Genomic DNA, 24,490 nt, shown 5'->3' with positions numbered 1-24,490 from the left:
TGAAAAGTCTCACATGTCAAGGAAATTATTTGAAAGGCAAAAATATTATTCCTTTGGTAGTTGTGGTTTTATATGCTAACTTCCTGTCTTTACAAACAGGTTGTTCCCTGTAATTGCCATGTGAAAAGCCATTATTAACACAGGGAAAATTAATTTACTTTATAACTGAAAGTGCTGTCAAATAAAATGTGCCATAATAGAGGAAAAACTATTTACTTCTCAGTTTTGGTAACCTTAGATATGAATAGGCTGTAAATCAAACTAAGAATGTGGTCTTTGTTGTAGATGTTGCTAGTATTGTTGTTCTTTTAAACCACATGATGTCTTTCTGACAGAATTTGTTTTAATTTTTCTATGAAATTTCACCCTTTGCCCTTTCCACAGATTTGCAACCAATGTGATGCCCTGTTTCTGCAGGGATTTATTTTCATGTATCAGTATCCCCTCTGTTTTCACAGGTGGGAAAAAGAAGATATTTGCTTGACAAGCTTATTTTTGACATACAGTAAGAAATGTCTAATAAAAAGAAAAGTGGAAATTCAGCACTTAGAAGTTAATTTAATTTGTAGAAATGTAATTGAGCAGCCAAGAGAGATTTCTATCTGTTATACGTTTTCAAGTGAGTTTTCAGCAGAGGACTTGGATAGGTCTGAATTGCTACCAAGAAAGCTGAACTTTGCTCTTCTTGGCACTACTTGACTAATGGCAAATTGTTAATTTGGAGTTACTTCCTCTGTGCAAGAACTGCATTCCATTAAGTCTCATGTCAGGTTGTTTCATGTAGAATATGAGTTGTGTTTTATGGAGAAGCATTTCTAATTCCAGACCCAGTCAGACTGTAATTGCAAGCTTAGAAGAGACCCTTTCAGTTAAAAAAGAACAGTTACTGAGTAATATACTTACACATAAACAAGAGTAGCTAGGAGCTGAGTCTTGGGGAAGAGCATATTTCTCTCAGGAAGTAATGTACTTACACATAAACAAGAGTAGCTAGGAGCAGAGTCTTGGGGAAGAGCATATTTTTCTCAGGAGTTTATGTCGCATTTCTTGACCACTCCGCTTACAAATCATAAACTTACAGATAATCTGAACAGAGTAATGCACACTAATTTTCTTTTTGAGAGATACCAAACTCACTCATTGAAAGAAGACTTAGTGTACATCCAGAACATACACATAAACAAGAGTAGCTAGGAGCAGAGTCTTGGGGAAGAGCATATTTTTCTCAGGAGTTTATGTCGCATTTCTTGACCACTCCGCTTACAAATCATAAACTTACAGATAATCTGAACAGAGTAATGCACACTAATTTTCTTTTTGAGAGATACCAAACTCACTCATTGAAAGAAGACTTAGTGTACATCCAGAACAGTTCCTTAAAATTGAAACCCAAATATTTGAAAAACTGGTAATTTCAACTTCCTCTCTTTGGCATTACTTCCTTAAGGGGAAAAAAAAAAGTGTCTCTAATAATATAAAACTCAAATTATCTATTTGATCTGGTTTTGGCACATTCAGTTACAGCTTCTTGGCTTCAGCATGATCCAAATTCCAGTATTATATCTGATTCTCTTTCTCCTTCATTCTCATAATGCACCTGGTGTCCTCTGTATTTATTAGAACAGTAATTGCTCGTGTCTACTGAATGTTGGCAGACTGGATATTATTAGTTTCCTCTATGTGTTTTATCAGAGGATAGTGTAGTGAGGGTGCTTAGCTACTTGATATAAAAGTGTACCCTTGCTGAACAATAGTTGTTTTACTTGCAGCAGAAAGTGAGAAGACCAGAATGTGGAAGGGCTTGCTATTTGTATCATGCATTAAAAAAATTACATCTTTCCACTTTTACTGCAATTATCGTAACACCCACTGCCATTTTTATTAGGCTTTTTTTTGTCAGTATCTGTGTGTATTTTCAAAATGCATTATTTTTAGGTTTTTATTCTCAATCTGTTTTTTCAATCAGTGATATGTGGTTGGAATGCTTTCTAACATGCCTTTCTTTTATAAGCAAAGTTAGCCTGCCAGGATCTGTGCCATTTCAAAGTTGATGAACATTTTCAACTATGGTTGAAGGATAATTTAATATTTAATAATTTACCACTGACCATGTCCATTGAAAAACCTAGTATTTTGCAATAAATATAATTTTTGAATATTTTAATGAAATTGAAGTTTGGAGTGGGGGAAAGAAAAGGGTTAAGAATATTTCAAATTCTTTTAATTGTGGTTTTCTTTGCATTTGTAGTTTGATAGTGAGCATTATGACCTTGACACAGCAATCTTAAACTAAAGAGATCAGTGTGTGGGCTAAATGCCTCAGCATATTTTTTTTTAATAAACTTTCTTTTGTAATAGCTGTTAGCCACAGAGAAATATTTTCCATTTATAGATGTTTGGGTGCTTTAGAAAGGGTGTAAATGTCACTGTTCCATTTCAGCAGTGTTGCAGATGGATATTTACTGGAGGTTTTAAGTTAATTTTACCATGGAAAGCTCTTGATGCAGAGACATAATGATAATGTGAAAAACAAACTTTACTCAAGGTTACACAAGAGTTCATTAGAAAGGCTTGAATTAGAACCCAGACTGCCAAAGCATTATTTCAATCTGTTAACCATTTTCCTCTACCACCTGTTTTCAGTACCTGATAGAGACTGCTGCTTAAAAATCAAAATAAAAACATGTGTTTCAACATTTTAAACCTATTTTTCATATATCAGAATATATGTGTACTTTCTAAGGGCCTTACCAAAGATACTTTTATTTCCTATTTTTTTTTATTTTGCTTTATTCTTTGCTTTGTTCCATGTCTATTCAATTTTATTTATTCCATGTCTTCTTTTTGTTTTGTTTTTGTTTTTAGTTGTGTCTGGTAAGTTGAAATTTTATTGGCCAACTTCTAGTCATCGTATCACTGTGACGGGATCTCTCCTCCCCTTCCCATCCATCCCCTTCCATGTCCTTCAACCAATCAGCTCCCATCTTTTACTTGTTATTGACAAGACACATCGCACAGAATAAATTCTGCATGAAGTATGGGTAACTTAATGGCAAAGAGAAAGGTAATGGGTTGCAAACTTTCTGTCTGTTTTAACATGATGTAACAAGTCAAGTCCTAATGTCTACTTTATTCAGTGACTGCATTAGTTGAACTTCAAAGTGTGCTATAAAAAATTATGTTTGGTTTAATGATCTCAAGCATCAAAGTTGTTCTTTCATTACACAGATTATTATTTTAGCATCTTCTGCAGTCCACATACTACATGTATGTGACCCAAGGTGTAAAAGCAAACTGAAGTGAAAAAAAAGACAGTGAAAATGCTTCCAGTATACTTAACATTGAATGGAATTTAATAACAGTTTTGCTTAACCCTGTTTTAATTCTTTTGACATTGAAGCTATTAAGATTTTTATTATTTATCGTAGTGGCAATAGATTTACAATAATACACATATGGGTAATAGACATGTATATTTATAATAATTTCCATGCAAAATACATATTTAGAATACTATCTAGAGAAACATATACGTATTAACATTTTATAAATTCTACCATGGTTGCCTGTAAGACTAAATTGCCCCTTCTTTTTTGTGTTCAGTAGCCCCTGAACGGTCATCTTCAGGCACTATAATCACAACCATTCAGCTATTTCTCCAATGGTCAGAATCATTTTGATCTCTTTATAGCTGCACCAGTCCTCAAGTTCAACAAAATCTGAAGCCTTACAAATCCCCTGCACTAGCACAGGGTTTGGAAACCCTGAGTTTCATTTTGTGTAGCACTGTGTCACAGACTATTACAGAACTAGCCAAGCCTTGAATTTAACTGTATACTAAATTTATTCTTGTTATTATAATCTAACCACATAACAAAGGTACTTCACCCTCATCTCATTTTCCCCGTCATACCTTACAACCCTGTGGCAAACCCCCAACTGCTTCACCTTCCTTTCTAAATGAAACGTGGTGTTATGTCAGAGTCTTCCTATGTGTTCCAAGGTACTGATTGAACATTTCAGACCTAGATGTTTTGAAGTCAGCTAATTACTGAAGGTCAATCCTACTTTCACTTTGCATCGTTTCTTATCTAAGGAAATGCTAGGAAAGGTAGTATTTGCATCCAAACATACATAATAGTACGTTACGCTTTAAAAATTCCTCTGAAAACAGGAGGGTCGTAGGAATGGTGTGAACTCACTGAGGAGCAGAGGCACAAGGCATGGGGAACAGATAATTGCAATTATTTGCCTTGCACAATTGCTTGATGTTTATAGAAGACATTATTATAAAACACATGAATTATATTTTTTACACTCTTTTTAAAGGAAAGTTTTGTAAATACAGAAATGTTCGAAAGGGAAAAAAGCCACCACCAAAAACATTTGAGTTATTAAAGTCATATGAAACATCTGCTTTATTCTCAATCCAAAGAGGGAGAGCATGATTAGTTTTGGACAGATGATCAAAAGGAATTGGAAATTAATAAGTAAATGGACTTGCATTTGATGCACATTTTTTAAGAACAGTTAACAGCCTATAAAACACACTGGATTTTTTTTCTGTGCCAGCACCACCAAGATATCTAATGCTGTCATCTATGCTGATTTTTTTTTAATGTGACTGACATGACTTTTTGACATTCTGTGTACTACTGGATGAAGGGGTTCTTGAAGTCTGTATAAATCAAACAGTTTGGACAATGCTGACAGTATTTACAATGTTAGGCTGAGCAGATGTTTCAAATTTGCCTTCATTTGCATATATATTTTGTTTGAACATGCTCTTGCCTATGTAAATAAGGAAGACATTTAGCTTTGCTGCTCCCTTAAATTAATTCCTCTTCAGTATTTTAACTGAAGATTTTAAGTGGTTATAATTTGTTGAATAGTATTTCTGGGGCTTTTGACTCTAAGTTTTTTTGAGACCACGACTACATCAAAAGTCTCTTATATAAGCAATTAAGGGCTTTTTCTCTCTTCAGCTTTCCTAAATCAAAGATGATGAGTTTTGTGCATGTAAGCCTGAATTTATAGTTATTCAACAGTGTTTCTTTCAGCCTTTAACAAAGTGTGGCCTCTGAGCCAGTTGTCCCTCGAAGATTTCTCCATTCTGACTTGCAGGCTTATTCCTCCTCTAAGAACCAAACTCTTAACAGATCTGCTTGTATTGGTGACTGTTGCTCTGGAAGTTGTTTCATCATATTGGTGGGACTTGTTGTACACACAGTCAGGAACAGAAGCACATGTTGCACAGTCAGAGTTTTAATTGGGAGGCCCAACTACAGAAAATATTATCTGAGCTATGCTGAAGCTGTGGCTGTTAGAGACTGATGTGTCTTTGTGCTTCCTCTCCTTATTAAAGTAACTTCACTGTTCTGGTTTGCACCATTTAAAGTCAGTAGGCAAATTGTTTCTGCAAATCAGCTGATAGCAGTCTGATTTATTTTGTTTTTGGTGTTTTCCTTTCAGAGCCTCCACAGTTTGTTGTAAAGCCTCGAGATCAGGTAGCTGCACTGGGGAGAACGGTGACTTTCCAGTGTGAAGCAACTGGAAACCCTCAGCCAGCCATCTTTTGGCGGAGAGAGGGAAGTCAGGTAAAACAGCCTTTCTGTCTCTTCTTCCTGGCAGTTTCTTAACGAGATGATTTCGCGTGAAAGAAAAATATTTTAATTATTGTTTTAAAGATGTGGAAAATAGGTCTAGAGCTTGGAGATACTGGATATTTATTCTTTACTTCTAAGTCATGTGCATGCTAGGTGATGTCAGGCTTACTAGAAAGGATGTCTGTGTTTTGCTATCTCTTGGTTTCTTCAGGAACATAAAAAAAATAAATTGTGAATTAACTAGAAACACTCATCTAGAAACATTCCATGTTTCACCACCATGATAATCTATTTTACCTAACAGGAAGAACTTTTAAGAGATGGAGAGATGGCTTATGCTGAAGTTTGTTTAAATCCTCAACCACTCCCAGATTTTCAGAAAGTTTGGCTCTGGGTGTATGGTGCTGCTGTTAGTTTGCCATGTGTTTTTGAGTCTTGGGCAAACTAAACCATTTGCTGTCTTGATCTGCATCACTGCATGGGTAGGACTGTAGTTATGGGCTGAGGAGATCTACTTTCCCACTCCATTAGCTGACTGACAGACCATACCTGAATAGGTCACTTTTTCTCCCAGGTTCCTTATTTGAATGGGAGGGAAAATTATTTTCAGCTTCTTTGTAAAAGATCTTGAAAGCCAGCGGGTGAAACACAATATAGCACATCAAGAGAATCACAGTTTTCTTTCAGAGTCATCTTTTGAAGGAGGGATGTGACACAAAGTATTCTTTATTGGAAGGAAAGAGGGAATATGGGATTCTGGTTTTCCTGTGAATGAAGGAATGAATGGTGCAATAGGCTATGACAGAGTTCTTTGTGTTACGAAACAATAGGCCAGAGAAATTGAGAACATGTAGAGATTGGCTTCTTTACTCAATTTGCAACATTTCTGTCTGAATACCGAAGTACAACTAGACTGCTAACGAAATTTAGGTACCATCTGCAATGGTATAAATATACCAGTAAATTATGTCTGTATTTTTGTATTACCTGGATTTTTTTTTAAAAAAAAAATATTGGCAGAATGTTGTCTAGTACATCATTTTTTTGGCTCATTTTTGACTCTGCTGAGTGGTGACCATTTGTGATGATTGAGGGAACTGAAAGAGGAGGTCAACAAATAGGGTTTGCTAATGCTGAAGTAGAGGATGTTGTGTCCCATTCCTTTGGGTGATTTTTGGAAATGCAAAATGTAGTTAGCCCAGAAAGAGCAATAAAAAATAGCCTCTGTGACCTTGAAGTTTTCTCATTCACAAATTGTTCAGCCAGAGGTAGAAATTTGGAATTAGTATTTGCCGTAAAGGACTAGTATTATTTTCATTGCAGTTTTGATTTTTGACCACTGTTGATAAGTACTATATACTTCATACCAAAGCTATCTAAGTAGGCATAGGATTTAATTCTGTATTATAAGACTTGTAATAAAACACAAAAACTATGATTAGAGAGACCTAAAGAGCATCTCTTTTTAAAAACTGCTCCGTTCTTAGGAAGGCAGATGTTAAAATACAGATAAGTAAACCAACATCTGCATTTAAATGAAAGAAATTGAATGCCCTGAAGCAAGTTTTTAAAGAGAATATTAAAGCAAACTGCTGAGGTTCACCACAGTTTCATGCACCATTGTGGCATCTATACATATCACATCTTTGCTGGCATCTGTTAAACTTTGTGCAAAGTCTGACATTGACCATAGAGGACGTTAGAGCGGTCTCAAAAGTCTTACACAATTATATGTGCAGATCTGCACCTATTTTATCACAAAAAATCCTGTAGAAGCTATTTATGTTGTGGCGTAGACATGCCTTAGACATGAAGAGCAGAATGTTTTCTGTGTAATGGAAAAAGATGAAGTTGTTTATATATATTGAAGTTAAGGTTGTTGATGTTTGAATTACTTTAACCCTTTTTCCACCCCACTTTCTTCCCTGTACATCTTCTAGAATCTGCTTTTCTCATACCAGCCCCCTCAGTCATCCAGCCGATTTTCAGTTTCCCAGACAGGAGACCTCACCATCACCAATGTCCAGAGATCTGATGTTGGATACTATATCTGCCAGACTTTAAATGTTGCAGGAAGTATCATAACAAAAGCCTACTTGGAAGTTACAGATGGTAATCATGGATTCTTTTCATCATTTCCATGTTTTTATTTTTATTTGAAGACATCAGTGGGGTGATGTGACACTGCTTTGAAATCTGCTTTGCATACATGTGGGTTGTGTCTGCCTTTGAACATAAAAATCCGGTTTGGATTCTGGATATTGTGTAACTCTGTATTTCCATTTTGTATTTGACAAGTATATTCAGATTATAGACTTCTGTCGGATCTGTTAATTTTTATCTTAACTTTTTTCTAGCTTCCTCCACGTTTAGTTTACTTTAAAATTGCCCGCTGACTAGCTCTTTATCCCTATTTATTGTGAGTCCATTTGCTTAGCATCTCCATTTATCTGTTTTTTCCCCATATGGAGGTCAGCAGAATAACATACAAATATGATTGTACATCCCTTTTGAGGAGGAGGTGGGGAAAAAATTAAGAAAATAAAGCTACAGGGAGCATGACTACAAGCGGCAGTACGTGCTGATGTGAGGCCAGTTTGCCAATTATCAGAAATACTTCACATTTTTAACAGCAAAGTTACACATGGAAAATACTAATCTTAGCACTTATGGAAAAATAGGATAAGTGCAGAGAGTTTGAGGGGAGGGAAACTGTTGTCTGAGAAGAGTTTCCATAAAGTAGGCCTTTGCCCTATAGAAAACACAGAAATAATGCAGTGCTAGAAACATGCAGTGAACCTGGAGAGTATTTGCACCCCCTGGATTGAGGTTGGAGGAACAGGACTGCATCCTTTCTGGTTTCTCACAAGTTGTTTGCCGCATTTCTTAATCCTCTTTTATCCAGTATTTCACTGGGGAGAAGGCCATAGCAAGTTGAGAAGAAAATTCAAAATAGAAAATGAAGAAAATTAAGTTTTTCTGCTGATGACCATCTGATCTTGGAAAAAATATATTTTCTGTGCTACATGCTGTGGATTGATCTGATGAGTGGGTTTTTTCTGTAATGTCTTGGGATAGTGTTTTTTTGGTACTTTTGTGAAAGTGAAGGCAGGATATGCTAAATGATACCCTGGTGTTCCTAAAGGCAACAGAAGTTGCCAACAGCTTCAGTGTCACTTAAATTAACCATGAATTTTGCTTAAATTTCTCCTGTGGAGCACAGGTCAGTCAGCCTCTTAGCACTGGCCCACAAAGCTCTTCACAAACTTGTCAATGTCAAATGCAAATTGTACATGGGCTTATTTTGACTGTCTCTGCAGAGGAAGATACTAATGGCTTCGAAGTGTGTTGCAACAGGTTGGGACAAGAGCTCGAGGATAAATAATGCAGTTGAAAACAGAGTGTCATTTGAACATGCAAATGAAATTATGGGAGTTGGAATTTAGCCAAAAAAAGCAGTACTAACACCCTGTCTGTTGTTAGGAAAAGTAATTTAGAAATATCTGATGGTCACAAATTATCAGAACTTCAGGTTTATATTTCAGCTACCAAACCAGTTTTTAAGTTACATGAGCCCCGTGACACTGCTGAACAGATTTATGTCATTTAAAGTTGTGGCTATTTTCAAATCATCAGTCCATGCCATCTTGGATGGTACAGGTAAAACAGGTCACTTTTACATCTTTATTTTGATTATCCGTTGGATAATGGGAAAAAAAGCCTCATATAGACAGTAATTCTTTGTTTCCTGTGAATACTGAGACTGCTTTATACCTTTCTGTGCACGCTTATTAAATGACACATCACTAACATTTAACTTTCATTGTATGAAAATTGCATTAAAATTGACAGAAACAGTCAGTATGGCACTTTCTTTGAGGCTTTGAAGTCATACTGACAGATTAAGTCATAGAACTAAAGGCCAGAAACTACTGACAAAAATATTCCTTGGCTGAAATTTTTTTCATGTAGTACTTCGATCCATTAGCTTTGTGTTCACTGTACCCTATTGCTGGGCATCTCCCAGTTAGGAAACAACACCAAGGTAAGTTGATGGCACCTCATAAATGTTTTTGTAAGTATGTATTTGTCTTGTTATCCCCTTCCTGCACACCTCTTTTTCCTCTGTCTTTAAATGCTGGAAGTATGAATTCTGTTATACAGGACTGCCACATGGTAGAAGATGAAGAAGGTGAAATCTGTACCTTGACAAAGAATTTGCAAAGTCCTTTTTGTTTCCGTTATCACTTTATAAGGACATTGGAATTAGAGACTGCCTAGGGGATGCCACTTTGTTATATGCAGTACTTTTTACATTCTGAAAAATACTGTGTTGTGTATGATTTTAAACTTCCATAGCTGTGCATCGTTATAGGGCACCCTGCCCTGAATAATGCATGCTTCCAACTTTAATTACTTGTTTAATTATCTTTAGTTTGTTTCAAAGCCTCAAGCAACTGCTGTTGCTTAGATGATTAGAAAATTGCTTCCAGTTGCAGAAATCTCTTTCCTGTTGTTTCTTCTGGCAGTGATTGCAGACCGGCCTCCCCCTGTCATTCGACAGGGTCCTGTGAACCAGACTGTAGCTGTAGATGGTACTTTAATTCTGAACTGTGTGGCCACAGGCGCTTTAATGCCCACTATCCTCTGGAAAAAGGATGGGATCCTCATTTCCACCCAGGACTCTCGCATCAAGCAGTTGGAGACAGGAGTGCTGCAGATTCGATATGCCAAGGTAGCTTGAAATGGCAAACAGGTTTTTTTGTTGTTTGTTTCACTTTGTTTTTTCACCTCCAGGCATTTTATGATGTAGTAAATCCTCCATTTAGAATTAATTAAATGTTGCATAAATGTGTTAAAATATTTGATACTTCATGTTTTCAGATACTACATTCTTTATGCTTAACACCTGCCTAGGGCACATTATTTCAGATTTCATAAGGAGAAATGCTTTTAAGAGGTATTAATTGAAGGAATTATTTGGCACTTAAAACATGAAGGGGCAAGCAAAACTTGTATTTCAGTAAGACAAATCATTAAATAATTTGGGCTTTAGCACTAATAGATTAAAATGTCCTAGTTAATTCAAATGTGTATAAAGAAAACCTTTGTTTAGCATAACTGCAGTAATAGAGCCATGTACACATCTTTTTCAAAAGAGTTTTTAATGTTTAAACATATTCACTCATCAGTGTAACATAGCTTAAAATGGTTAACCACCTGTCAAATACTTGGCTTCCTCAGGGAGTTATAGCACCTGGTTAGTATGGCTGCTGGTCATGCCTTGCACACTGTAAAATGTTTTAAAACATGAAGTTTTAGCTTACTGTCTATTCTCTGCTGTCTTTTCTGTAGTCTGAAATGTAGCAATTTTTTTTAAAAATTAGGCTGAATACATCACTACTGTACTCCCTAGAGTTGTCCTGTTGCAAATTACAAGTTAGTCTGGCTTAGAACTTGAACCTCTGATTTTTGATCATGTCAATTCAGCACATCTGCTGTGGCTGGGGCCTTAGGAGGATAGCATTACTTTTTGGGGGAAAAAACCGAAACTCTCTTGAAATGCAATTAAGTTGCATATGGACAAATAATCCAACATTCAGAACTGGATGAGAATAGCATATGGAGGTTCCTTTTTGGGCCTGCTGTAGAGTGAAATTTATACTAACAGAGGGAACCCCCTATGTACCCTGTGTGATACTTAAGCTTTGTTTTAAGGATGACCTATTCTCCAGTGCTCCAGTCCTGATCAGTCCCAGGCATTATTTATCTGGAAGGTTGACAGCTGCATGGGGTCTTGTCATCTGAGTTTCTTCTCAATTTATTTGTTAGGACCTTTGCAGAGTAAGGTCCAAGAATTGGCCTTCATTTTGTTCATTACAGAATATTTAACACTAAATTAGAATTTGCAGGTTTTCCAATTCTTTTGTGACTGCTCAGAAATAAATATCCATTGTTGTTTTGCAGCACATGAAATCATAACTTCTAATGGGAGAAGTTTCTGGTTCAGAGTTTTTGCAGCCTAATATATTTATTCATATTCACGGAGGAACATAGAGAGCCGTAATTACTCTTCTAGCCTGCTGAGTGCCTGATTGTTTCAAATATTTATTCTTCTCTATTCCCATTCAGCTGGGCGACACTGGTCGGTACACCTGCATTGCTTCAACCCCAAGTGGCGAAGCTACATGGAGTGCGTACATAGAGGTCCAAGGTAAATCAATTAAGGTTTCTCTGTGTGGAAAAAATACATGAAGGAAAATAAGCAATTGAAATGCAAAAGTTATCTGACTCTGTCATAAATTGCCAGTGCAGACGTGAACAGCATTTAGCTTACAGCTGCTTCCTGTCTATACTCAGCATTTCTCTCTCCTTTGTTAGAGTTTGGAGTCCCAGTGCAGCCACCAAGACCCACTGACCCAAACTTGATTCCCAGTGCTCCATCAAAACCTGAGGTTACAGATGTCAGCAGAAATACAGTAACATTGTCATGGCAACCTAATTTGAATTCAGGTGCAACACCAACCTCTTACATAATTGAGGCTTTCAGGTATATGAGTCTTGTGATCTTGCCGTACGTACATTTGTATATAACATGTTGTTAAAGAATCACATGCTAACCTGCTGTTCTGTGTGTTTTATCTTTAGCCATGCGTCTGGGAGCAGCTGGCAAACTGTAGCTGAAAATGTGAAAACTGAGAGTTTTGCAGTTAAAGGGCTAAAACCTAATGCAATTTATCTATTCCTTGTGAGAGCAGCTAATGCATATGGACTAAGTGACCCAAGCCAAATATCTGATCCAGTGAAAACTCAAGGTAATCTTTTGATACTTGAACGTTTTGGGTGTCCACAGCAGCTGTCACAAGTTTGCTAAGCAGTACCAGATGTAGGAATTCTGGTAGCTTTTGTCTGTCTGCCTATCCTGGCTAAAATATATACTATAGTACGGTAAAGTGTTTGAACTTGCGTTTTTCTATAACATAGACTCTGACAGCATGTTGCATTGCCTAAGGGAACCCTAGTGTCATTTATCCAAAGGTAGTTACATCTTCCAGAATAGCTCATTAGCAACAGAAGTTGTTTCTGTTTTTTTCAGTTACCACAAAAATTCTCAAATTCCAGAGAAACGTTATTACTATGTCCAGTGAATCAAATGAGACTTAAGGCTGAGACAAAGAGAGAAACACCGTGGAACTTAAGTTGATTTCTGCTGCATTAGGAAAGAGAGAAGTTTAAAATTTGAAGGAATTTGGCATCATGAGCCAGTAAAGAAGAGGTTTTGGAATTATGTTAAAAGTATTTCACTAATACAACTGCTGGAAGTTGGATAGTAGGATAGGGAGACAATGCTTACAGATAGCCAAGTGGAGGAAAAGACTGAGTAGAAGTGGATGAAGGAGTTACTATTGACTTCAGCCATGACTGAAGTCCAGCTATGGACTGAATACAGCTACGTAAAATTAAAAATAATTTTGTGTTCACTGTAGCAAACAAATGACATTTGGGATGATGTACAGGGAATAACACATTGCAACTTTGAAGCCTGCATTTTTCCAGTAGAAAAACCTAGGTTCTTAAGAAGGAATACACTAGACATACTCTTCTTCAAAGACAAAGTGATAGGGATTGTATTGTTTTTGTTTGTTTGTTTTTCTGCTCTTCCTACTTACTGGAGAAATTGACCTATTGGCTTATTAAGAGTGTGTGTGTTGTATGTTTGTTTCTTTGTTTGCATAAGTAAGTACGTATTTGTTTTTGAAAGGAAGTTCTTTAAGGGAAACAAAGCATTTTCCTTTGGTGACTTCTCATTTTTTTCTGAAGTTGATCTAAAAGCAAGTCTTTGTCATCTCCCCTGGGGAGTGATGAGTTTCACATTGCTTTTTTTTGGTATTACGCGTTTCTCCTGATGAGTGACAATTTTAGTGGATATATGTACATAGACAGCAGAGTCACAGCCACATGGAGAATAGGGATTGCAGAGGTTCCTAAGTCAGTTACCAAGGAGAGATTTAGTAACCTTTTAGTGATTTCTGTATTCCTTGGATATACACATTATTAGGCAGACAGGCTGCAGCGTTCTGCACGAGTCTGATTTTCATGTAGTGTAGTTCCATTCCTGGAGATGACGTGAGGTATTGTGTCTGTCCCAAATTAACTGATCACTGACCTGATTGTGAAAACCAGCAAATACTCTGTTCACTCAACTAAATGGTTTATAATGACATGGAAAAGCTTCTCTGTTCTCTGGGCACCTAGTAGAGCTGAAGACCTGAGACAAAATCTCAGTGAAAATAGCAACTAATACATAAAATTTTCTTCAGTAGTAAGAAATGTCATCAAGTGTCATGTCTTTTAAAGCAGTTCTGCTCTTCTTCCAATACCATTTCAGGTTTTTTTACGTTGTGGTCTAGCTAAACGAGTTAAAAAATTTCCCAGTTCACTTAGGTCTAGAGGGTGGTATAGTCTTGTCCTAAATACATGTCCAGTCCAGAAACCAAGATGAAGGTACGTTACCGCCTTCATACAAAGAAGGTAGTAGCCTACTTTCATCTTTGCATTCTACCAACATTACCAACTGCATGTTTGGGTGTTTTCTCTGACAGTCCCTGGGTTGGAAGCTTGGAGCTGAAACAAGAAACCACACACATCGTTGTATTGCACAGATGTGCAAATGGCTGAGCCAGTGAATAGTTTGATTCATATTGTTGATGACTCATCTTTTATGATTAGCAAAGATAGAACCCTATTCCACTCACTTTCCTGTTACATTCTAAGCAGGGTTATATTTAGGCAATGCTCCAAACAGAAGCTTCTGTCTTTCATGCTTTCAAACTTTGGGAGGAGGAGAATAAATAATAAATGGACTGTATGTCAGAACATGCTACATGTGGATACAGCAGTGACTCTTTGGTTTTGTTGATTTGTTGTTATTGGTGTTCCTTGCTAAGAATCCGGATTTGTCACTCACTGGCTTGCCAACCTCAGTTTGCTTCTATAACTTTGAAGAAATATCAGCTTTCTTGTAAATATGTTGAGGATACTGTGTGATAAAAGTTCAAAGTAACATAGCCTTTGTATGCATGAAAACTGCATTTCTGGAAAGAAATTAGTCCTCATGCCTTGTCCTAATGCAGCCTTACAATGGTTTTGCTATTATTTAATCAGGATTGAAAGCTGATAAATGTAGAATATGACCACCATGCAAAAAGCATGCTTTACAACTGTGGTACTTACTGATAGAGGAGACACTTACTAAATGCATCAACTCTGCTGTCCAAAGCTCAGCTTTCAAGGTAGTCTACACACCTGCAGTGACTTATTACAGTAGTTGTAGTTGGACATAAATAAATACATAAATTTTATATACTCTAGCACTTCTTGTAAGCAGACAGCTATGGAAATTCCCAAGGTCTTCAGAGAGCAGAACCCTTGAGGATTTCCTGATGTTGCTTTGTTACTAGAAGAGGTCAGGCAGGGAAGTAGTAGGCTGGAGCAAAGTTGGTGTAATGCGTTACTCTGTATATGGAATTAGATTAATAAATAAATAAATAACTATGAGTACTATTCATTAATTTCTCAGCCCATGATTTTTAACCATTGTCAGCATGGCATTTGTTTAAAATGAAGTGATTAAAGAGAGAGATAATGAAATCAGTGCAGAAGCTATGTTACTCTGCTGTCCATAGTATGTATATATTTTAGAAACCCTGTTAGTGATTGCCCTATAAATTTTATACGTCTGACAGTCATTGCATTTCAGTTAAATATGCTTTCCAAGGGCTCAGCATGCAAAAAAATACGTGTTTCCATTGTTCCATTGCATATTTTGAGAGCAATTTGTCTTCTCATCCATATGAATAATTCTTCTAGCTATAATATAGACCAAATATCAGACAATCCAGACAGCATTCAGCCTCCTGTTTAAAGAAGTCACTTGCCATCAGAGAAGCTGCAGCCATGTGAATGATTTTTTTCTTTGGTTGTTAGATTATTCTGTAGTTAAAAACAGTTTATAATGAATTTATCTGAAGGTACAGCTTCTGCTTTTGCCATTGTTTATAGGTTTCCTGGTTTCTTGGAATTTGCAGTGGGTGATAAATAGAACATTTTCTCTTCCCAACGGGAAAGAATAAAGAAATACTGCTGTAACCATTTACCAAAGGCATCCTTGAGTGTGGTGTGCCTTTTTATGCATCTCCCTCACATTTCTCTCTGTCAAAGGAAGTGCAGCGTATTGATTTGGTACTGCCTAAGCATTGGTGATTTGCTCAGGAAAATGCTTCATGTAGTTTTTTCTTACGTAATTGGGAAGTACTTAGGGTAAACCTTATTGGTGATAGCATTGTATACTCTGATAAATTAATTTGTATTTACATGTACTTATTGTAACACTCATATGTACTTGTGAGAATGGCATCTTAAATTATTACAGATGTTCCACCAACAAGTCAAGGTGTGGATCATAAGCAGGTCCAGAGAGAGCTAGGTGATGTGGTGCTACATCTGCACAACCCAACTATCCTTTCTTCCTCCTCAATTGAAGTTCACTGGACTGTGAGTATAAATCTATATCATGGTGGTGGTTATGTGTATTGTTGAATTGTCCTGTTTGAGTACATTGGAGTCACACTTCTAAGAATCTGTGTAGTTTGTATGCTTGCAAATGTTTTTCTATGGAACAAGTGCTACACTTGGACTTTGCTTTCCTTCTTCATTAAATTTTGTCCCATTTTCACCATTTCATGTCTCCACAGAGAGTGCTGTTTACAGCATGGTGAGTTTCAGAGTCCTCCTCTGGAAGCTAAAGGACTGATCAAAGCCCTCCTAAGTCATATCATTTGAAGCCTTTGCACTGCTTTCAATAGGAAGTGTATGAGTCCCCTAATGAGATAGCATGGACACTTCCCTGTCTGTCTGTCACCAGTGGAGAGAAATACTGCATAATTCTGTTTGAAAGTGTTGCCTCCATACTACATAGATAGTGACAAACACACCCAAATCCATATAGTCTCGTCTGAACCTATCCCTTCCTACGGTGTTACGGGTACATGCAGTACAAGGAGAAGAAATGAAAAAAAGCAATGTTGTGTTGATGTTGCTCTGGTGGAGGAGGCAGGAACTTGGCTATGGAGCATATAGCAGAGGAAATAAGGGAGTGAGGAAACACTACTTTAGGAGTCCTGAAGCAAGGGGGAGTGGGAACATATGGAATAAAGATTCAGGTAGCCTTACAAGGCTCAGGCCTCAGTGTGAGAAAGGATTAGAAATGGCTTTCTGTGGGAGACATTTGGCAATCCAGAGGTAGAAATTAAGACATAGAGCAACATGGGAAACTGCAAGTAGCAAATAACGAGATAGATAAGAAAATCAAAGAAGAGGAGTTTTAAAATGGAATGTCAAATGAAGAAAAAAATCGGGGATATAATTATACCAGGTGCAGGAGTAAAACCATAGGGAGTGAGCTTTGAGGTATTTTTAGGATTTCCATCTAAACATGTCAATATATTGACAGGGATAGCATGGGAGAGCACAGTCTGTAGCCCCTGCCATGCTATGGCAGAATATTTGAACAGGAACAAAAGGTGTTTTGACTTTAATGAAGAGCTGTAGCCCAGTGGAGTCCTGGTCCATGACCAGAGCTCCTCAGTGCTGCAAGAATACAAATAATACCTGCTGGGTTGCATGGTAAATGCACTGTCACCTGCAGTATGGCCACCTGCAGCAGGCAATCTCCTGTTTTAGCTAATAACCTTAAAACATCTTTGAGGTTCCTAGCATGATTTTGTTTGACCTTTACTTACAGAACAACCTTTTCCAGACAGGCAGTTTTCATCAGCCTCTTGGGTGGCCTGTGGCTTCTCTGCAATTTCAAAAATAAGCATTACCTCAGTTTCAGCTAACACATGCATTCTTTATGCAATTATTAAAAGTAAAGTGTGTTGCTTTTTGGAGTAAAACTGCAAGCACACAGTTTTATTATAAATGACCATGTGAGATTTTTGAAAACAGAGAAAGTCGGATGAACTTTTAAAATTTTATTGTAGTCATTATTGAACTTCGTTATTTATCTGAAATTGAAAACGATAGTTAAAAGGCAGTGATGCTTCATGACAGATCACTTGTAGAAGATAGCTTTCTATGTCAGCTATAGCCAAACATTGAATTCACTCTCGTTTACTTAAAATGTTTCTCCATACATTTGATATAAAACTTCCTTGGTCAAAAAGCACTTATGAGCCCTGAACTGCTTGATCTGCTTTTCCAAGTCTTGTGTGTATTACCATACTGAGTTTTATAAGCCTCTTCAGAGCCCTCTTGGAACAGCCCTTTCCTTCCTTTCCACCTCGCTGAGCAGGTGGACATAGGGGAAGTGCTTGGACAGATCTGCCCTCTGACAGAGCCCAGCCACAGTGATGGAGTCAGTGCCAGCTGGCTGCCCTTTCAGTTCACTTTCTCTGAAAGGAAGCAGCCAGAAAGCAGTGCTCATTTCATCAGTTTTGGGAGCCTTCCACACCTTGGGAGAGTTGCCAGGTTCTCACTTTGATCTTCATACTCATCACCCTGAGTTGTGGCACTGTAGATCTCCTTTTCCCCATATGCCCTCTGCCCTGCTGGGCCGATTCAAGTGGGCAGAAGTCTGGCCTGTGTCTAGCTCTGTTGGTACGTGGGCCAGGTTCTCACTTTGATCTTCATACTCATCACCCTGAGTTGTGGCACTGCTCCTTTTCCCTTTTCCCCATATGCCCTCTGCCCTGCCGGGCCGATTCAAGTGGGCAGAAGTCTGACCTGTGTCTAGCTCTGTTGGTACGTGAATGCAAAGACTGTTCATTTCATGGAGATGGGGCATATTATACAACTCTGTTATCCCCCCTTTAATGCCTTCCTAAATCCAGAGAAGCCAGCACAGTTCTATCAGCGTCAAACAGATTAATGCACTTGTGAATCAGGCCTGTAATTTGCTGTAATACAAGGAGCCATCATTTGCTTTGCCAGCATTGTTCACTTCAAATAATATGAGCAGATAGTCCAGTGCATAGTGTCATGGACATCATCCCTGGTTCATGTCTGTTAATGGATGTGTTTTGTGTTCTGCTGTCTTGCCAGGTGGACCAGCAATCTCAGTATATTCAAGGATATAAAATCCTGTACCGACCTATGCCAGCATCCTATGGAGAGTCAGAGTGGTTAATCTTTGAAGTGAGGACTCCAACCAAAAACAGCGTTATCATTCCTGAGCTGAAGAAAGGTGTAAACTACGAAATCAAGGCCCGCCCTTTTTTTAATGAGTTTCAGGGAGCAGATAGTGAAGTGAAATTTGCAAAGACCCTGGAAGAAGGCAAGTAGGAGCCAGACTGTCTTCATCTTTCCTTTTTGAAGTAGCAGTCTGGCCAGCTTTCTTCTGATATGTTCATTATTTGATTTTGTTTGAAGTGTGTGCTGTTCGAGAGCAGCTATCTGTGGCAGAGGAGGCCGTGTCGGACTGATCATTATGTGAATTGTTTGGTGACACAGAAGTAAATATTCAGAGCCAGGCACGAGAGAAAGAGAGAGAGGGATGTGCAAAAATCCCCTCCAACACACAATGGGAAATGCGCTTTTTTATCTTCCCTGCAGTGTGCACTCCTCCCTGCTGAGTTCATGGGCTGGTCACAAGTGACTTCTGTCAGATTCAAGCACTTGCTAATCACTATCTTGAGTAGATAGCAGATACCACAGAAACCATCAAAGCACTGTAGCTGAGGGAATGAAAACCATGTTTTTTAGAAGGCTTTTATATCTGGATCAATCAGTAAGACAAAATGAAAAGATGAATGAGGGCAACAGATACAGTGGACTAAATTATATATTTCCATCTCAGACATGTGCTAAAAAGAGAAGGTTCATAAATTTCTTCCTTTTGTTGCTGTACAGGCATATTGAGTATGCAAGGTGGCCAGAGCCTGTGAATAGGAATTTCAATGTCTCTGCTAGGGTGTGCTGCCTTTCCCTTTCTGTCTTCCTTCCCCATTGTAAATGCCATGTAGATCCAGTTTATTGATGCAGGTGGGTCAAGAGGTGTCCATAGCTGCATTCATCCTAAGCATCAGCTAAGCATCTAGTTTTTAGAAGGACTATTTCAAATGTAAAACATAAGTTATTGTTTAAATGTGTTAATATTAACACATCCTGTCCTGATTTTAATAAGTTTCATATTACTCATTATTATTTACACATTAGAGAAGCTGAGATTTAGGTTGGGGTCAATTTATAGACTTTTTATTTCAAAACTGTTCACCCTGGGTGAGATGATTTGAGACCCCTGAGGAATTCAGTGCTTGGGACTGTGATATTCAGGTAAAAGGTATCTGAGAGTCTAGTGACAAGTGTGACTTCTCCTGTCCTACCCAGCAAGACTCCATCAGAACTTAGGAGTCTGGTTGCAGGTTGACATCACTCTCCTTCCATATCATTTTATCTTGTGGCCATGAACTGCCCTCGATGAAGGGTGAGGCACAAAAGATTGCATTTGTATAGCCCAGAAACCATCTTCCTCTTACCAAAAAAGCTCACTTCTGAGTGTGACAAACTTAACCATTCATTCCTTCTGTCCAAACAAACAGCTCCTAGTGCTCCACCTCAGAGTGTTTCGGTAACTAAGAATGATGGGAATGGGACAGCAATCGTGGTCACTTGGCAGCCACCCCCCGAGGACAACCAGAATGGGATGGTTCAAGAATATAAGGTACTGCTGGCATGCCTTGGTCTCCTGGCAGAACCAGTCTGGCCAGGCTGTGGGAGTTGGGCTGTTCATGGATGCTTGGCTCCATCTTCTGGTTACTCACAGTAAATGGAATAGAAAATCACTGCTTTGAATCAAACTCCATATTTAGTAATTCTGTGTAGATTGTGGAAGCCTCCATAAATCAAAGCAAAGGGTCAACGCTCTTAATTAAAACAGCTACCTCCTTGCCTTCATTATAACTTGAGAAATGCTCACACAAGTAGAGAGGGAACCATACCTGTTTGAGAACAGTTTTGTGACTGGAAGACTTTGGCTGAGGTAGTAAATATAAACAGGCTTAATGAGTTGAAAAGCTCAGGGCTAATAATTAACAGTGTTAAGAGCTGAGTAAATTATGCGTAACTGGGTTGTTAAGACAAATGGAAAACTTTCAAGTAAAGGATGTGCTTGGATAATAATAAATCTATTTAGTGTATAGAAATTTTTTATTTCTTCCAAACAGTTCTCATTATGCTATTTAATTTTTAACAAATTGAAAGTACATTAAAAATGTTTATTATTTGATGTTTGTTTATGAACATAGATTGTATTTGCAGTTCAAATTTTTTTGTGATAATCTACATAGTGAAGTAAATGAAGCTTCTTTCTCCTAAGCAAGTCTTAAATGTCTAGTCACGGATATCAAGTACGCTTTGTAGCAATGGAGAGGCAGGAGCTTTGGTTTCAGTCTCCTGCAAATACACATTATTGAGAAAATCTTTCAAATGAGGATGTCTTGACTATTTTTCAGGTTTAAACACAATGCTATAAACATATATCTCTAGCCATCAAATCTCATTCTGATCAATTTTTTTCCACCAATAGAAATGGGAAAGGGAAATGATCACTAATCTTCATGGTCAATTTAGAATAATAAAACCCTTCTCAGAACCTGGTCAACTGGTAAAAAAATCCATTTATGGTTTAGTTTCAGATATATAATGTAATTGGAAAAAAATACTTGTGAAGTTATTTCATTTAAACACAGATTTTGAGCAGAAGAGATGGAATTATTTCCAACAAGCAGCTGCATCAGGGGAATGTTAAGGTTGCAAGGACACAATTATAAAAGTCAGGAAATTCACATTTCTGAATGGATATAATACCTACCATACCTCCTAACATTCAGAGGTAATAATCGGCTATCATGTGTAGGAGCAAGTCCTGTAGTGCTTGTGTAGCAGTAGATAGCACACTGGCACGTTTTACGTCTGCATTTGTTGTGTTGATGCCATTATTTTCCTTTGTGCTTTTCACCATGGACAGAAAACAGATAAAATTAATATACATGGGATTGCTATTTAAGTTGCTATAAGTAATTGCTCCTTTTGTCTAAAAGTTAAATGAATGCAGGACCAGTGATTTAAGATTAAGAACTAATAACAAGAAAAAAACAGAAGTCTTGTGAAATTTTCTTTTTTCTTTCCTTTTTGCTTTTTTATCTTCTATGTTTTCTTCCTGAAAAAAAAAAAAGTATGCATATGTGGGTGAGTTCTTTATTTTCTCAGCAACTCAGATCAAAGTCAGTAGTGTACCTACTTTAATTAAAGGATAAAATAAATAGGAAGAAGGATACCATCTTAATTGAAGAAGTGTCAGTAACACACACAAAAAGCCAGAAATTCAAATTCACAGCAGATGTCATTTTCTCCTTCCCTAGCATGAAGTTTGAAATTCTCTTGTTATACTAGTTGTTTCTTCACGTATGTGTTTATTAAAATGTGAATTCATCCTTCTTTTATAATACTCTAAAAGTTTATTTTCACTTGCCTCTTTATGCCTACAATCAAATGTAGTATGGCAAGTACTGAACAACCTGATGTGTAATCTAACATTCTTGTTTCATGCTTTTCTCCATCTACTTGAGTGCCTAAGAACAAAACTTTTTTTTTAAATTTGTAGTTCATAGTTGCAAGTACATACTGAATTGTTTTCATTGTTAGCACATGCACCGTTTCACAAGGTGGCAGTAACAATTTCTGTGAAAATGGCCTAAGTCAAAATATAGATCTAAATCTTTTGTTCCTCACTTAATCAACTTCTTATTTGCATAAGAGTATTTTCATGACCATCCTTTAGGGTTTAAGACCAGTATTACTAATAAATTTACTACTAGTGCTGACTGAAACAGTCTCTATGTAGTATCAGAAAAAGGCAATTTTCTTCATGTGCTCTGACCTGCTGTGCAGCAGCAGTTATCCTGTGTTGGGATTCGATTTCAAAGGAACTTAAAATGCCTTTCACATCCTCAGATGTCCCGCTATCCTTGTTTCAATCCTTGTCATCCAGAGAAGGAAAAAGGGGTTTACAGTGTCCTGAAGGCGAGATAAAATTTCCAGTGTCCAGGCAGAAAGGGCTCTACAGAAAGGGTTGTAGCAATTGTTCCACATGTGAAACTCTAGCTCACTCACCTGGCAGTCTCCACAGTGGCAGGATTGCACAAGGGATTAAGAGCAACTATCTGGGTACTAAATCTTTTACGAGCTCCATATGTCAAAAGCAAAATCTCCCCTCCTGTGTACAGTCAACCCAGGTTCAGATATGCTGCTGTTCTCAGCCAAGTTTGCTGTTTGCAGATAAAGTACTGAATTTAACTTAACTTTCTGGGTAAGTGTTCTTTGTAGAGCAATGCGGTTGTGGAAAGGGAGGAAAAAGGAAATCAGCACAACTTCTTCAAATTTTTTAGCAGACCTAGATTAGCTGAGTCTTCACCTTGAATAGCAGCTGGGAGTTCAACCATACTCTTTAAAGCATTTGTCACATCAATGGTTCAGGCCTAAAGAGGTAAAAATATCTCATAATATTTTTTCTCCCAATCATTCAGTGTCACTGATATAGTTTATAAAGTGATTATTTTTACTCATTAGAACTGTATCCTGATCTCAACCAAACAGTGAGATCTGACGTCATGCTATTGTTTCTCCATACAAGACAGCATGTCACTCAATCTTTGCCTCTTGCTGCCATCTGAAAAATAAAAAATTTGGATCCTAGCATGACATTGGTTCTCTTGTGACCTCATGTGATGACAGACTTGCTTATGTACCTGAGTGACAAAAGCCTTGCTTGATGAATGATTCTTCAGTAAGAGAATTGCAAATTCATTTAACTGAATGCTCTTACTTTGTTGTTTATGGGAACAGTTCTTGGCTGTGGGGCTTCCCTTATTTCTTCTATGTACTAATGCTTTTAGTTATATTAACAGTGGTTGAACTCTGAATGAATGAATGCTGATAAGCACATCAAATAATTTTAGTAGTTGAAGCTGCTCCTTGGAACAAGAAGTATCATTTCAGTATTCGCTGAGTGCCTAGGACAGTAATCCATGACTGCAGTTGTTAGAGTAATGACAAAGTCTTTGTCATCCTTCCTTCTTCTTATCCTGTGGTATTGAATTTTGAACATTTATACATACAATGCACTTATTCCCTGCAGGTCTGGTGTCTCGGCAATGAAAGTCGATACCACATAAATAAGACGGTGGATGGCACCACCTTTTCTGTAGTCATCCCCTCCCTCGTTCCTGGTATTCGATACAGTGTGGAAGTGGCAGCAAGTACTGGAGCAGGACCTGGAGTGAAAAGTGATCCCCAGTTTATCCAATTAGGTAAGCTTGCTGGTAATCCTACCTATTGGTTTCTGTTTGTTTACTTTTGTCTTTTATGGCACCAGAAATACTATAAAGACAAGTGAAATAGTGTTACTTGATCTCTGGAATAGCAGGATTTGGAATTTCTGCTTTTAAACTTGCCTTAGAACTGCATTCTAAAAATGGGATTAAAACAACACAGGGTTTTTTTAATCTCCCATTCCAACAGTGCTTTTCGGTTGTTAATTTTTCAGAGTGAATTTTCACCCTTAAAAGTGGTGTAATAAAGCAGGTAAGGGTGTATGAGTCACTAAGTGTTGACTCACTTTAGGGAAGTAATTTGTCTTGATCAGATTTTATCTTTATTGAAGAAAAAAAAACAAGCATGCCAAAATTATCCACAATAAATATCAACTATGTGTGAAAGCTAATAAATAACCTGAGTTAGGAAAAAGAGGTACAATAATCTTGATCTCCTAATTTCATTTACACCAAACATCTCAGTCCCAAATGCAGACCAGAGACATTGCTCCT

At 37.5% G+C, this 24,490-nt stretch overlaps 1 protein-coding gene across 1 annotated transcript in view; it reads left to right on the top strand.

The window, feature by feature from the left end:
* Positions 1 to 5,427: 5,427 nt before the first annotated feature.
* ROBO1 (roundabout, axon guidance receptor, homolog 1 (Drosophila)) overlaps positions 5,428 to 24,490 on the top strand; it is a gene marked incomplete at both ends in the record, with an annotated part of 62,323 nt that continues 43,260 nt past the window's right edge. Inside the window, 10 exons of the mRNA XM_009069678.1 lie at positions 5,428 to 5,597; positions 7,547 to 7,718; positions 10,136 to 10,341; positions 11,739 to 11,820; positions 11,988 to 12,156; positions 12,255 to 12,421; positions 16,039 to 16,160; positions 18,711 to 18,942; positions 20,207 to 20,328; positions 23,803 to 23,974. Of these exons, the coding sequence (XP_009067926.1) occupies positions 5,428 to 5,597; positions 7,547 to 7,718; positions 10,136 to 10,341; positions 11,739 to 11,820; positions 11,988 to 12,156; positions 12,255 to 12,421; positions 16,039 to 16,160; positions 18,711 to 18,942; positions 20,207 to 20,328; positions 23,803 to 23,974 (1,614 nt within the window). The remainder of the gene's footprint in view (positions 5,598 to 7,546; positions 7,719 to 10,135; positions 10,342 to 11,738; positions 11,821 to 11,987; positions 12,157 to 12,254; positions 12,422 to 16,038; positions 16,161 to 18,710; positions 18,943 to 20,206; positions 20,329 to 23,802; positions 23,975 to 24,490) is intronic.

The sequence above is a fragment of the Acanthisitta chloris genome, unplaced genomic scaffold (assembly GCF_000695815.1).
Source record: "Acanthisitta chloris isolate BGI_N310 unplaced genomic scaffold, ASM69581v1 scaffold17052, whole genome shotgun sequence".
Lineage (NCBI taxonomy): Eukaryota > Metazoa > Chordata > Aves > Passeriformes > Acanthisittidae > Acanthisitta > Acanthisitta chloris.
The sequence above is the reverse complement of the archived record's forward strand: the minus strand, read 5'-3'. Positions and strand labels throughout refer to the sequence as shown.